This window comes from Solea solea, chromosome 13, assembly GCF_958295425.1.
Source record: "Solea solea chromosome 13, fSolSol10.1, whole genome shotgun sequence".
Classification (NCBI taxonomy): Eukaryota; Metazoa; Chordata; class Actinopteri; order Pleuronectiformes; family Soleidae; genus Solea; species Solea solea.
Window position 1 is genome coordinate 16,926,179 of NC_081146.1, and position 15,702 is coordinate 16,941,880.

At 43.9% G+C, this 15,702-nt stretch overlaps 1 protein-coding gene across 2 annotated transcripts in view; it reads left to right on the top strand.

Annotated features, from left to right (window-relative positions):
• The first annotated feature begins 382 nt into the window (after nucleotides 1-382).
• Nucleotides 383-15,702, top strand: part of LOC131471505 (nuclear factor of activated T-cells, cytoplasmic 1-like) — a 58,084-nt gene continuing 42,764 nt past the window's right edge. Inside the window, exons 1-3 of one of the 2 annotated variants that reach the window (XM_058648095.1) lie at nucleotides 383-873; nucleotides 4,451-5,555; nucleotides 7,380-7,539. In XM_058648095.1, coding sequence (XP_058504078.1) covers nucleotides 753-873; nucleotides 4,451-5,555; nucleotides 7,380-7,539 — 1,386 coding nt within the window. In that variant the 5' untranslated portion in view covers nucleotides 383-752. The remainder of the gene's footprint in view (nucleotides 874-4,450; nucleotides 5,556-7,379; nucleotides 7,540-15,702) is intronic. The other variant, XM_058648094.1, reaches the window with a different exon arrangement.

A 15,702-nucleotide genomic window follows, 5' to 3' on the forward strand; every position in this document is an offset into this window, starting at 1 on the left:
TATATTGTTTTTTTACTATTTTTTTTTTTTTTTACATCTTATTGTACGTTTTGCTTATGTTCTCATCAAGGACATGTTGTATTCATATTGTGTCGTTTATAGTATAGTATAGTATAGAGTAGAATAGAGCTTATAGTTTAGAATAAATGCGATGTGAAGAAAATGATTAAAAAAAAAAAAAAAGTTTGGTCTCCCTCAGTCCGCGCGCGCGCGCGTACACAGACGTGCGCCTGCCTGTGTCTCGCACACCTACCAACACCTCCGACGGTTTCCAAGGGTGAAAGACATCATCAGGCGGTCTCGGGGGTTGCAGGAGCCGGCCGCGTCATCAAAGGATGGGCGGCGCACCGACGGGAGAGCGGAGGGTGTTTTCCAGCTTTAAAAGCAGCGGAGCCGGCCCCTCTGACAAACCGCTCTGCGTCATCGACCTGGGGAGACTCTCGTGAGCCTTCACTGTGTTGAACTCAGCTACACAGCTCCACTCAACTCACCTCACGGTCACCACAGCAGCTCAGCTACTACCTGGTCTCCACATCCATTATCCTTGGAGCGCACGGTCCATCACTCCTTTTCTTTTTTTTTTCTTTTTGTGGTTTCCGACGTGTACTCGCGCTTTTTGCGAAATTCTTTGCAGACTATGCCTTTAATTTAACTGTGTATGAAGTGAACCAACTCTTGCAATACTCTCGTCGGCGACGGTGCTGCTCATCACAGGCTTTTCCAAGCGAAGAAAGTTGCGCAGCGCTTGTTGAATGCAGGATACATTTTGCCTGAGCGGCGAGTCCAAGTTGAGCTTTGCAGCCACGGCCGGTAAGGAGCGGGGACTCCAGCTTCTCACCTCTGTCACCGTCAACATGAAGTCTGCAGAAGAAGGTACAGTGCCCTCAAACCCGGTGTCAATGTAATGTCTGTGCTGTGCGGTAAAGTTTTGGCTGAAATCAACTAACTAATAAGAGTTGCCATTAAATGATGCAGCCAATGCAAATGAATGAGGACTTTGTAAACTCCTGATTGTCTGGGCCAAGTACTTTAATGTGACCCTAACCCTTAATGTAAATAAACAAACATAATAATACTATTTGTTATTTATTTATTCATTTAAGAACTATTTATTACAGGTTTAAACCCTTAAAAAACGAACTCAGTGTCACACGTTATTAGGTGAAAATTATTTTGTATAAATTCTGAACACTTTATCACTTAAGCATGGAGAGGACAATTAGCTGTTACTCCTGTAAACTGAGTAGCATCAGCAGTGATAGGTGTCTCCAGCTGTGCCGGCAGGTGCTTCTCCTACTGTACAATGGATGTTGATACGATAGATTTTGTATTGATAAGGTTTATTTTAAATTGTCATAATACAAAATAAATAAATCAAAATAAATGTAAGAGGTTGAACATGAAGAACATTGTATAAAATACTATAAATATGTAAATATTTGGTGATGGGGTAAATACATTGACACATAAATATACGTTTCTGCCTACTCCTTTTCAAACATGTGTCGAGATGCAAATGTGTTTGAAATGAACACTATCTATGCATCTATCTAGGTCAGGCATTAATATGCATTGTGAAGTTTGATTATGGAGGCACTTACAATATGCAGAATAATTCAATTGAGGAAAGGAATTGTAACCCGGAAGGTTGCCGTTTCAAATCCCGTGAAGAGAGTATGGAGTGCCCCTAAGCAAGGCATCCAATGCCCCATTGCTACCTGGGAGCAGATAAGTGCTGCCCACTGCTCCTGTGTGTGTTCACTACTGGTGTGTAATAAGGATGGGTTAAACGCAGAGGTCAAAATCCCCATTACTAATTTGTGCATGTGCAAAAATGACTAATTCTAGTACTGGAGTCACTTCTGCAGATTTTGAGAATTCCATTTTGTCTTTGAGGTTTCAGATGGTTGAGTGCAGGCTGTGTTATTATTCATTTCATTCTCTCAGTCCTCAGCTTTATAATTGGTAACAGACGTGTGTATGTGCGTATGTGTGTGTGTGTGTGTGTGTGTGTGTTAGGGGGTGAGAGGGAGAGAGCAAAAGCTGTGATCTGTGTGTTCAGTGATGCCGGGGTAACTCGCCTGACAAGGAGACATGCTGAACCACACACAGCCTCAGCAGTATGCCGGAGGCTGCTTTATTATCACACATAAACCCAGACACATAGACACACTAGCACACCGGCACACACAGACACATACTACTGGTGTTTTGCCACAGCCCATAGTCAGCCATGTGCAGTACGTGGCCCTGGGGTTCTTAGTTCCACAGGCTGCAGATGACTTCTGTGGGCAACCCCCATCTTCCCCTGAGGTCCCGTCAGTCTGAGCCCAGTGTAACCACAATCCCGGCGGTTAAACCCATCCATTCTTTACTTATGCTGGTTTAGTTGTGGGGAGAAAGTGTTTTGATCATGATAGCATAATTGAGAGAAATGGCGGCGGACAGAAAGACCACGCTGTAATCTGTGATTTCAAAGTAACTCTCTTCTTACGCTGCATTTTGCACACAATAGTACAAACAATTGCATCTACTTTGCCTGTAGTGTAACAGCGAGTCTTTCTTATTTTTCTTTCATTTGTTTCACCCCACAAACATTGATCTTGTGTAATTACGTTCAGCAGACTTCCATTTGTGCATGTGTGACCTGCAGAAGCCAGAGTGTCGCTTCAGTGTGCACGAGTGGGCTGAAAAACTGAAGTGTGTTGTGTCTTAAAGCATCGATCACATGGGTTAAGAAAAAAAAAACAGCTGCAATTCTACGTAAAGTAAGTCAGGCCTGAAGTAAGGGGTGGTGTGCATGATAGGTGGAGTGTGCAGGAGATTATCAGATCATCTGGTCAGCTCTATACTATATAAAGGAAGGTAAACGAGTGGAGGAAAGACTTAGAGGAGACTGTGCTAAGGACATTTGTTTATAATCACTGGGGCAGAGATGAGTTTACAGCATGAGAGGTGGATACTGTAGAGTTTAGTTGTTTTATTGTTGATCATAACAAGAAGACAGTTGAGCAAATTTGGAGTAAAAATACTGTTAAATGATCTGATAAAAGAATTACACTAGCCCAGGGGTGTCAAACATACAGCCCGCAGGCCAGAACCAGCCCACCCGAGGGTCCAATCAGGCCCGCAGGATAAATTTGTTAAAATTTCACATCATGATTACTGTCTGCTCATAATGTGAAATACTATATTTGTCAGTTTCAGATACCTGCTTTATGCCTTTTTAAGTCCACTGTGATCTGTAAGTTGTTATACACATGTGTAAATGGTAAAGTGTTGCATAATATTGTTGAAATTGCACTTATTTTCTTTAAGAAATTTCAGGTTGTTCACAATATGTTTTGTAAAAAAGATACTTTATTAAAATTAAAACAAAGGGAAACATTTGGAGATCTTGTTGTTTATATGTTGGTTTTTTTTGCTATTATTTTACTGGTCCAGCGCAGTTGAGATGAACTAAAATGAGTTTGACACCCCTGCACTATATATAAATTAGACAAATAGACATGGATCCCAGACAGGATTTTTCAATAATACACTTTTGTATAATGTGCTGCTCATACACAGTTTAAAGGACCCAAAACCTGACTGAAGTTTGTAAGTTTAACTTATTTGTTGCACATCACACAATCATCTCTGAAAATAGACTCTCACAAACTAATTTTAGACAGCCTACCCACATATTTTGTGGCATGTGACAGATTCATAATTTCATGTGATGTGCAGCATTGTGGTTTACAAATATAGCCCGCTGCATCAAGGGGAATGCCCTTCACTGGGTTTCGGACTGAATTGTTTTCATCCTGTGATCACTTATACCATCACTGACATTTTCAATAAAAGGCAGACACAAGTTTTACAACTGTCAACACAGCAGCCAGCTGCTAAAAAGCTAACTGAGGTGACCGGTACCTGCCAAGCTATATGTGCACCCATTGACTGAGCTTGTATGTCATTGCACTATGATTTCCTTTTGTGCATGCTAGTACATGCCCTTTGTGTGTGTGTGTGTGTAGCATTGCAGCAAACTCTCTCGGTCTTAATCACAAGCTCAGAGCGGTGCAAGAGTGCTGTCAGTTTTCCATAGGGGAGGGCCTGATTCACTCAGTGAGTGATGCAATCAATCAAACAAAGCATCCGTCAGCGCTGCAGGAGGAATTCCTGTAGAGTACATGTGACAGCAGGGTGTGCAAAATACAGACACAGATGAACCGATCAAACAGATTGACTGTGCAACTTGCAACTACACAGCAACCACGTTCAGTTACTGCTCTGAGATGATTGCTAAGCTTCTCCAGATGTTTGTGAGGAAGGGAGGCAGTCAGTCACCACAAGACATGTTGGTAGGAGTTGTGTAGGGGTATTGTTCTGAAATGTAATCAGAGGTAATTACTACCATAATGGTGAATAGAGTTAAAATATATATTCTTTTTTTTTCTTTTTTCAGATGCATACAGCTACACACCAAATGTCAGCCTGTCCCTTCCACTGGGCATGGGAAACCCATGTTTGGCCACCCAGTACCACACTTTACAGTCCAGTCCAATCATCTCAGTTTCTTCTTGCCACCAAACAGGCTACAGCTTCCAAAATGATAACCATGTGGCATCAGGCTATTATCTGCCCCATGGCCTGAGACCCAATGGGGCTCCAGCGTTGGAAAGCCCCCGTATTGAGATTACTGCCTACAGCCAGTACCCTGAAGATGAGGTGGAAGAGAGCAGCAGTGAAGACCACATTATCAAACGAGGCGTGAACTCCATCGTCACGTTGACACTGCCCAATGCAGATGGATACCGAGATCCCAGCTGTCTCAGCCCTGCAAGTAGCATCTCCTCACGCAGCTGCAACTCTGAGGCATCCTCCTATGAGTCTGGCTTCTACAACTATGACAACTCCCCACAGAACTCGCCCTGGCAGTCACCCTGTGTTTCTCCCAGAGGCTCATCCACGCTGCTGTCCTGCCCACATGCCAGCGGCCCTGCAGGCTCCCCCCACAACTCGCCCTCCACCTCTCCTCAGATAGGCGCCATGGCAGAGGAAGGCTGGCCTACTCAACCTCGTGGCTCCAGGCCTAACTCTCCTTCCTACAGTGGAGGTGGTGGTGTAAACAGTGGAGGGGGAGGAATGGGGAAGAGAAAGTACAGCCTCAATGGCGCCCCCTACCGTCAGACATCCTGCTCACCCAACCAGTCACCCAACCTTTCTCCACATGGCTCCCCCAGGGTCAGCATCACTGATGAGAACTGGCTCGTCAACACCAACCAGTACACCAACTCTGCCATTGTGGCTGCCATTAATGCTCTAACCACAGATGGGGTGATAGATATGGGGGAGGGTATCCCAATCAAGACACGGAAGACAATGCTAGACCACTCTTCCACGATGAGCCTGAAAGTGGAGCCAAGTGGGGAGGATTTGGGTCCTGACGGGGAGCTCTGCCATGAGGACTACCCCTCTCGACTGGCCCTCAAGAAGGAGAACTACTGTGGAGGATTCCTGGATGTGCCACAGCATCCGTACACCTGGTCTAAACCCAAGACTTACCTCAGGTAAGTGGAGCCGTCATTGGCCTCTGCTATGTCAAATGCACTCAGTGGTCCTGTATTAAAGCTAATTTTATTAAATTCACAAGATGACACACTGAAGTAAATGTCAAACCAACCTAGCAGTTCTTCTTTTAAATAGATTCCTGTGAATAGACAATGAAGCAAGTTTACTTATTCGGACAGATTTATGGTTCCTACCATTCTGCCTAAGGGGAGGTATTATTTACAGACAGTGCAAAGGAAAAATTATTCATTCAACAGATTCACTACTGTGCTCAGTTGTCTTTTCTTTTCTACATTTAGAGCTGTTTATTTGTTAGGTTTTCAACTTGAAAGGTCGTATCAAAATGCAGAAATTAAGACAGGTTACATGCACTTCACGTCCAAAAGGTTTCACTTTGAAGATCAAAACTATTTCACAAATCATATTTCACAGGAAGGAGATGCCCAGGATGTGTGTGTGTGTGCGCCATTGTTGCTACAGCAACCAACACAAACATAACACATACACAACCACACATGAACAAAGTGTGTACACATTCAACTATGTCATTGACTTTTTTTTTTGAGTGAGGTAACCTTTTTTTATTTTCAATTGTGTCCCTCACTGCATTTCTTTCTCAAGCCAACAACACTCTTTCCTGTCAGAAATCCAGTGTTTGATTAAGATAGTGAGCCACAGGAAGTAATGGTGACAGGCCTGGCTGAAGGGGAAGCAGTCTGTGGGTTAATCAGGAGGCTTGCTCCTCTGGCCTGCCGAACCAGTGGCCCATCTCCTTGTGTGGAGCTAACGTGATGTCATGCACTGAGTGGGCAGATAAAGCCCTGCAGGGGGAAATCAGTTCGTTTTGGGTCAACAAACAGCCCACAAATTCCAGTAAGATGCCAGAGATTGGTTTCAGTTGAGCCACCCTTCAGGTCAGAGGTTTGCGTTTACCAGGCATCCGGTGCAGAGAAATATTGTCTTGCACATGTTTGTTTTGGTTTAGATATCACCACGGTGTTCACATGGGAAGCTGTGACTCTCCGTCGCGAAAACAATGATGCCAGCTGCAGTTCTGAGAAAGAGATATCATGCTCTGCTGCAACGTTTGCTGCTGCCAACTGTCTAAGTCCATTGTCTGCCATACTGCTGGGGGTTGTGTTTTATAATTTTGTAGTTATCAATCTGGATTAGATAATAATTGCATCAACAGACAGACAGACTGACTGCCTTTTGGTGTGAGATTAGTTTTTGTTCCCGAGAAATGTCTCTTCTTCTGTCTGTTCACTCCCCATGCCTGTTTCCACCTGTCACACCATAATAAAAAACACACTGCTCTCAAACCAGGACACATTTGTCTCTCATTTATTTTTCATATGAGGAGCAACTAATTATTACCCAGGCCCAAGGAATTACACACATCAGTGAGTGACTTCAATTGATTTGATTATAGACCATGATTAAATGGAGAAGGACCAAGCCAGATGGGTTACACTTAAGTGTCCTAATTTGAAACAAATTTAAAGAAAGTTCTGAACCTTTTCATTTAGACTTTCTTAGTAGTGACGGAAGCATGGAAAAGCTACAACCTCACAGACGCAAATTTGGCAAATCAAATGTGATTTCAGTTATAAAAATTGAATACAACAGATATAGAAAAAAAAAATTCCATTCCATTCTCCATGTTTTTGTTCCAAGCAGACTGAAAATGTAAAGCAAATGAGACCAGCGTGTATGTCATGGTCTGGTTATAAGTTAATTCACCATCGTAAAAATTTGTGGAGCAAAAACTGACACTGTGCATTGTTCGATTAAGCTAATAACAATATCTTGTGCTGATTCAGCCCATCTCTGCCATCTCTGGACTGGCAGCTTCCATCTTGCTCCGGCCCATACAACCTACAGATCGAGGTGCAGCCCAAGTCCCACCACCGGGCCCACTATGAGACCGAAGGCAGCCGAGGGGCTGTGAAAGCGCTCTCTGGAGGACACCCTGTGGTACAGGTACTGGCAACTCTTCACTGCAGCAGTTCCCCAACTGGGGGTGCATGGTGCATGATAGGGCTGTCACATTTTGTTGGAAATTCTAATTTATATCGAACATGGAATTAAAAAGATACAGTATATGCAGGACACATGTACGGTTTCCTGCTAAAATGACAGTGTCAGCTGCAGCGAGGACAGCATGTAAGCCTACTGTACAGGAGCGAGACTCAGCTCTCTCCTCCAACTGCATCTTGAGGTGAGCTGTAGTCATAAACACCTGTGTACAAACACAGAGCACTCATCCGCAGGTGATAATGTAAATAAAAGAGAGCCACACTATCCCAATCAAGTTGACAGACATGTGTTTCTATTAAGTAGCAACATATTAAATCATTATAAATTGGTACAAACTCAATTTTTGAAAAACGGTGACAGCCCTAGTGCATGATGTAAATTATGCATGATTCACAGCTGCCAAAGTATAGATTCAAAGTTCGGGGACCACTGTTTTAATGTGTATACGCTTCACTTTCATTTTCATTACAGCAGTGCTAATTACCAGAAAAATGCATGCCGATTAACAACGGTTTTCAATCCAACAACAAGCTAGTGACACAAACGTTTGGCTGTGCACACAAAATGACAACATTTTGTCACGGAGCAGTCAGCACTGCTATGAAATGTCTTCTTTTTGTCTTTGCTTAATTTGTCAGTTTAAATGAAGCTACAAAGCAGATTCGGTTACACAGAAGTGACTTAACGACATTGTGATTTCCTTTCCACGTCTGCTAAGATTAGAGCACTCTGGCTCTGTTTATTCAAAGCTGCATCAGAAAACCATTGCACCGTCATAGAAATCAAAACAGAGAGTAGAGGTAATTGTATCTGATTGTCAGCGTTACCGATTGTTTCAGACTTTAAGCCCTATCATCTAGTTTTTAAGAGACTTCAAACAGAACCTTTTAACAGCATCGGTGCAGTATATCTACTCCTCCGCTTGTGTGTATGCCCGTATGCTCTGTTAATATTCCCCGAGTCAATGTACTGCTGCAAGAAGGCTGCTCTGACCAGCAGCACTGCATTCTGACTCAATTAGTATAGAGCAGGACAAGCGCCTCTCACTGTTGTACTTGGCGAACGCTTAAAGAGCACGCGTCAGTCTCACCAGCAGCACAGCACAGAGCTCCTTTCTCCATTTCAGTGTCATCGCACGGCATTGACATCTTAGTTGACTCAAGGTGTGGATTTAGTGACGTGCGTGTCCTCAGGGTTGCGGGTCAATTTGCCGATTAATGCAGTCAATAATAAAATATTTTTAAAAAAAAAATAAAACAATGATAGGGCTTTCATTGGATAGGGGTTTTGTTAAAGACTGAACTTTTACATTGCTAAACCATAATTCTATTTCTCAGGCAAAGCTGCAGCCAAAGCAAACACTGCACCCAGAGTAAACAGTACAGTGTCAGGCTGGTGTTCTGTCCTTGCGTTGCAATTAGCATTTGACGTTGTTAGTGCCTCAGTTGTTTTGTAAATAAATGTTGTCATCACATCCTGGCCTGCTACGCTTCAAATGCACTACACAGCTGTTGGCCAGCGGGGTGTTACAGACAGGCCTGTCAACCTTCAGGTTTTCTCTGTAAATAGAGGTAATTACTCCCCTTCTTTACAAACCTTTGTACATCCATCCACATGCAAGTGAATCAACATTTCACCTCATGAGGCTGACCAGACTCAGGCCACCGTGCACAGCTGTGGCAAAGTGAGACTGTTTGGATTCAGTTGATGCCACTTTCTGACTCACTCAGGGGTTGAGAAGGAAAAGTCATGGGTCAGCGATCCATAGATTTAGATTGATGACTTGATGGGTTGTTTATTTCACACCATGCTGGCACAAATGTGTTGCTTTGCAAAGGATGCTGTTTAAGTATTGCTGTGTGTGTCAAGCAATTGTTGGTGATTAGTAGTCATGGGGAAAATATGATGACAGCTGCTCTCCCATCGCACAGCTCTCCCTTACTAGCTTAGCTTACATTTCACCCTTATTTTTTAGCGGGGGGTGATTTATGCCCTGTACAGTCAATTGGGATATCTGGAAAGAAGCTGTAAGGAATTGGCAATTATTTTGTAAATGCCAGAGGCTAAAATATTATGAGCAGAGAAGTCTATAGACAGAGTTTTTGCACAGTCAGAGTACAAAAGTTCCCATTACCGAGTGTTTTTTCTGCTTTATCACCTTTTTAGGCTTTGCTGCCGCGTGATGATGTATTAAATTGTGTTGTTGTAATCTTGGAGGATAGGGCATGCTGTTGTCCCTAGTGCCCTGTGGTAATGAGTGGCAGGCACTGAATGGGTGGATGCAGTCAAGGAGAATGAGTCAATAATGACATGAGGGCGCTGGTGTAGGAAGCCGCTAAGGAAGTGTGTGTGTATACATGCTTAAGGATGGATCCAGTAGGCTGGTGGTGTAGGGGTGGGGGGGTGGGGGGAGGGGGTCACCAGGCAGCTGGGGCTTGGCTCTGCTGCCCCAGGAGATGCTCTGTATCCTGCTGATTAGGGCCTGTGTGGCCCTAAAGTTGACTGAGCATAGTGGTGGTGAGGCTGTTGTGGTGGGTGGGTGGGCGGGGTGATGGTGTCTGGGAGTCAAAAAACCCAGCGCCCATCAGACGCCATCTCCCCTTTCCATGCACCGGTGCCTCCCTCCCTCCCTTGGGGGCCTAAGGTGTCGCTCTCTGTGAACCATTCATCCTTCAACCATCTCCCCAACCCACGGCAACAGGCCTCCCTCGGTCAAAGCCCAGTCATCCACAGCTATATTGTTTTTTAAGCTCATGGATGATCAGACACACGCGCAATGAGTGATGGTGACGTGTGTGTTGGAAAGCGGCACTGGATGAAGGAGCACCAAGATGAAAAACATGAAGGCACATACTGTTTCTTTATCTTCCCGTGTCCCCCAGAGAGACAGCAACTGACAAATAGTTCAACTGCTCATTTACGGCTGTTGTTTTTCAATTGAGTGACAAGCCGAGGGTGTTTTCCTACACACACACACACACACACACACGAAAGTTCAGCATCTCCAAGGTCTGACATCATCCTAAGATTCAGTGGACCAACCACAACACATTCAGTGCAGGATTGAGAGTTTGTGGAAAGGGTGTGTGGGGAGAATGGAGTATCAAAATTTCACCCGTGCACCAGTAAAAACCTCTAGATTATGGGTTACCTCAACTTTTTACCCCTCTGCTGCTTGCACCAGCTCTCTGCACATCCTGCTTAGAATCTCATTAACTCATTCTGGACTCGCACCCCATCTCTCTACCCCCTCCTCCGCATCAGCAGCCTTTTCACTTCCTTTCTCATGATTGGTCCACTCTATGACCCCTGTGGCTGCTTTTCCACTATATTTACAACAGTAGACCACAGCGCCATTAAGGGGATCTAGGGTGCTCTGTCAGCTCCCCTCACACAGTTCCAGACGTTGCCTTCTTTAACCACAGCTATGCCATCAAGGATGATTCTCATAGTGGTGTTCAGGAGAACATGCAACCAGGTTTAACTTCAATCGGAATACTGTCATGACTTTGATTGATTGTTTTTTTCCAGGGGAACACAGTGGTGAAAAAAGTGGTGTTGTATTTTAACTGAAAATATAGTTACAGAGGATGTGAGACCCAGCTCTGATCCCAAGTATGGATTCACTGAAGGTGTTGTGAAGGCCCTTAGGTGCAAACTCAGTCAGATAACACAGAGACATCTGCTTGGCCAATGGTAACATCAGAGAGCACCACCAGTTGAACAATACAGATAATAGAATAATGACTGGCCTAGCAGGATTTGGTCATCATCTCCATAAACATGTGACTTAATATGCATATCTGCTCTTTTGCAACAGTATGTAAGGCAAATAAACTGGTAAACGTTGTTAAACATGTGCTTCACAGTTCACATTTGCTGTTTCTCCCTGGGATCCAATGGTTCCTGGCTGCGTTGTGTCTGAAAGAAAACCCCAGATCTAAAGCAAGCTATACTGTAACAACAAATTGCTCATTAAATCCACTGCCACCTCTTGTTTGATATTCAAAAGGCTTGGTCTACCCTGAAGTGCTGCTCGAGCTTACTCAGGGCAATTATTCATTACCCAAAGGGGTATTTATGCCAGTCTGAAACTGTGGTTCTTTATCTATGGGGCTTCCCTGACACTGCTAGTGGGCTACCACTAATTACCAGTTAATAACAAGTGGAAAAATGACGCAAAATGTGCATCGTTTTCACTGGTTTGAGGCGATAACCAGACGGCCCACAAATTTATGAGGTAAGACACAGCACTACTAGTAGTGCTCTTGGGGGGCACAGCAGTTCTTTATGCACCATCGTGCTCAGATTCTCTGTAGGATTGGATGATGGTTCTTTGGGGATGATGTGCTCGTAACAAATTATGGAACTTGGACTCTCACTGGTCTAGACATAGGGTAGTGCTTGAAACTGTTCCCTCTATGACATAACATTGAAGTTCAACAACAACTTTGAGGGATATAGCTGTTTGGTTGATTTTAAAAGAAGCAACATCTGGAGCCATAGAGATGCAGCAAAGTAAAGGACTGCATGTTTCCTTATGTATTTAGTATGAGCCACCAGAGACATTAGCTGGGCAAGGGGATAATAGAGGAAGGAGAAACAACTTGAATGATTGTAAATTTAATTGGCTACGGCAAAGGCTGGCAGTGTGTCTGTCAGTGCTCGACAGAGAGATGGCAGTGCAATAATGGCAAAAAAAAACTAAATCTGGTCCTGTAGTCCTCCCCCCGCTTTAGTTTATCCAGTCCTCTGCTGCCTCCAGTCACCTTCCCCTCACACCAGTTCTCTGTGCCACGTGGACTTCTACGAGTCATGAAAGTTTCTCCAGGCAGCGATGAAATGAAATTACTGCAGAAGGATAGAAAACAGCCCACTGCAGGCTTGTGGAGTCCATTCACACTCAAATTTACCAGCAAGTCATTAATAAACATTGCATGCTCAAATACTTTCCCTGAAATATTGAGGCCAGGTGCAGGCACCACTAAACATAAGTTTAAAGTCATTATTTTGTCAGAGCAGATTTGTACCGATTGAAGTATACACAAAATGAAAATAAACTGGGCTACAGCCTAAGAATTGAAGTGCACTGATGATGGCTCTGTGATGGTCCAAAGGCGACAAGGAGATGAATGGGAGACGTGGTTGGGATGAACCCTCCTCTCCCTTTTTAGCTCGACCCCCTCCACATCATCACAACTGACCCAGACAATACAGCTGCATGCAATTACACAATTAGTGCATCAGCTGCCATATCCACAATGTTTTACTTGAGCCTCAGCTATCAAAAATGGCTTGTGGTGGGAGGTGTAAATTGATCTAGCTGACAGTGGCAGAAGTTGCCACCTTGAAACAGCTGCAAATCAAGCCTCTACTCAGTTTCGATTATCTCAAAATAAATATACAGTGTGCGTTCCAGATCGGCTGCAGTTACAGCAGGAGAAGCTCATCTGGTCAAAATTAGTTGTTCACTGGTCCAACCTTGCAGGCAGCATCAGGCACAAATACAAAGCTGAGGTCACAGGTGTGTAAAGCATCTGTCGTCGGGCCACACTAAAAGTTTACAGCACTATCAAGACTTTTTTTTTTCCCCCCTCAAACTCGTTTCCCATTTGAGCATAAACTGAAGAAGTAAGGTTTGCTCTCTGCTTGTGCCGTGCATTTGAGTGAGCATCACGACAGCTTTGCAAAAACGGAGGGGGCCTTAGGAAGAGGGTCAGAGGAGCACATATGGTAAAGGAATCGAGGGGGGGTCGCCCAGGGGAGGCTACACCGCCTTCCTTTGGTGCTGGGAAGACCAGCGTCACCAGGAGGACTATGTGACCTCATTAATCACTTCCTCTCCTCCATGAGGTCACTATGGCTTTGAGCGAGGACACCACCGTCATCGGGTGCTACCACAAGATGAGTAAAGAGATAAAAAAACACCCCCAAACTCCACCCTGTCTTTCTTGCAGGCCTCCTTGCTGCCACGTGGCAGCTGAGGTAATGGTTGGAGGTCACTGAGAAATCTTAAGAAGTCTACAGAGGTAAAAAGTGACAGACGACACTGGTTTGTAGCATGGCTGCCTGTGTTTTATTAAATCATAAGGAAACCTCATGCAATTTAACGCTCCGGTGTTTCGGATTTGTACCTCATGCTCCACCAGAGCCCCCTCAAGATTCAATACGCAAGTAACTGGTAGCATGTGTGGCTATGGATAATTACCACTGGTGACACCATAAGTAAAATATAACAAGCAGAGCAGGGCCTGCCAGTGAGATCACTGCATAAATGAAGTGGTCCCTCGGGACGCTAAGACTTCAAGAAGCTCCTGACCTTGGCCTAACTCACTGATGACTTGCATGTGTGACTAGCTCACAGGTCAAGACAGCTGCTAGAGACACTATGAGGAGGTGAAGAGAAAATAGGACAGTTGGAAGTGGAGATGAATGACGGCCTGAGCTTAACCACTCCCTTTGCTCTCCCTTGATATCTGAATCTCACTCAAAGACGGAAGAGCACTGGTGGCTTGCATTATTGAGACATATGGATATCGTGTCTTCTCTAGTGAATAGTCATAACTTATTCCTATTCAAAATAATGAATTGTGAAAAATGTGCTACTAGGAAAAAAGAACACATCCTCAACCTTGTCCCAAATCCAAATGATCATTCATCAAGCACAGAAAGGCCTTTCCGTCTTGATGTTTATTATCCAGAAAACATTTCATATAATATCCAGACAAATTTGTTATCAAAGACACTCTTGTGTCCATGACACTGTAACACTAATTTCCACTGACTTCTCATGACGTAGCTCTCCATTCCTCCACAAACCATTCTCTTCGTTACAACCCCATCTTTGACCACCCTCACAGAGGTAATTATAAACCCATTAATCTGATTGTGTCATAGGTTACATGTGGTCTGTATTTTGTTATATGACTCAGTCTGTTAGAAAAACAACAAGGGTCTTTTATTCCATTCAACGGTACCACTGTTCTTACTCGGACGCAGCTCAAAATAAATAGGTCTGAAGCGACAGTAGGTGCTGGGGTAACTGACCAATTTGTGGTATCCTTGTGGCAGCCGTGGCTTGGTGAGCCCTGGTCTGGAGTAAGTGTTCCCTCACAGTAAATGTCACAATGTGGTTGAGTAGCCACCTGGATGGCTCTATGGAGGTCCACTAGATGAGTGTGAGTTAGTCCTCTCAGTTTTCAGTGGGCCAGATGGACTCTGCAGCTTCCTGACAGTTTTTAGGTTTGAGGAGATTTCTAAGACCACATCAACATCCACCCATAAGACCATATGACCACTTTGTTCTGCAGAGAGAAAGCATATCTTGGGAGGTCTGCGAAGTAAGACTTGGTTCCACCAGAAATCCACATTTGGTTGGCAAATTATTCTGGTCCAACATCATTCGCAATGTATAATTTATCCTTCACCACACTTGCAACCGTGTCTATATTTTTGTTATTTTGGAGCCATTTCACACTTGGATAAATTGTCAAATGATGTTGCTTTAGATTTTAAAGTGCCGTTGACCACAAAGACGGAGTCGTTTTCAACCTATGCAGGGCCTAGGACTTTTTTCTGCTTTATTTTTTAAAGGTTTTTTTCTTTCATTAGTTGAGAAGTAGCAGTTAATGGAGGCCTGCTAGAGGAAGTGGCAGTTGTTTGAAGTGGTGGTTCTGATACAGGAGTCTCTTTCATCACAGTGGGGCACAGTCTCTGAGCTTTAATGGAAATCATAATGCAAGTTCATAACTGCCCAAAGGCAAAGGGGTGCATTCCATCTGCATGCCAAACTTCTTTATGTTGTTTGTGTTGTAAACCTATGCAAAGGTGTAAAGTTTGCTGTTCTATTGTACCTATACAGTAACCTGTATATTCAGATATACAACTTGTATATATGTTGGTAAGCTATTATTCCAATGTTTCTTAAACTATATTGACTGGAGCCAAACCTAAGACTATTGTCCTGGTTTCTTATTTTGTCACCAAGTCAGCTGTGAGTAACCTTCAACTGGTTGCCTCTCTTTGGGCACTTTTTTAATAGAAGCAGTGAGATTTTAATGAACAGTGAAGTGATGGGAAACCAGCCTCTCCATCAGCCTCCACACA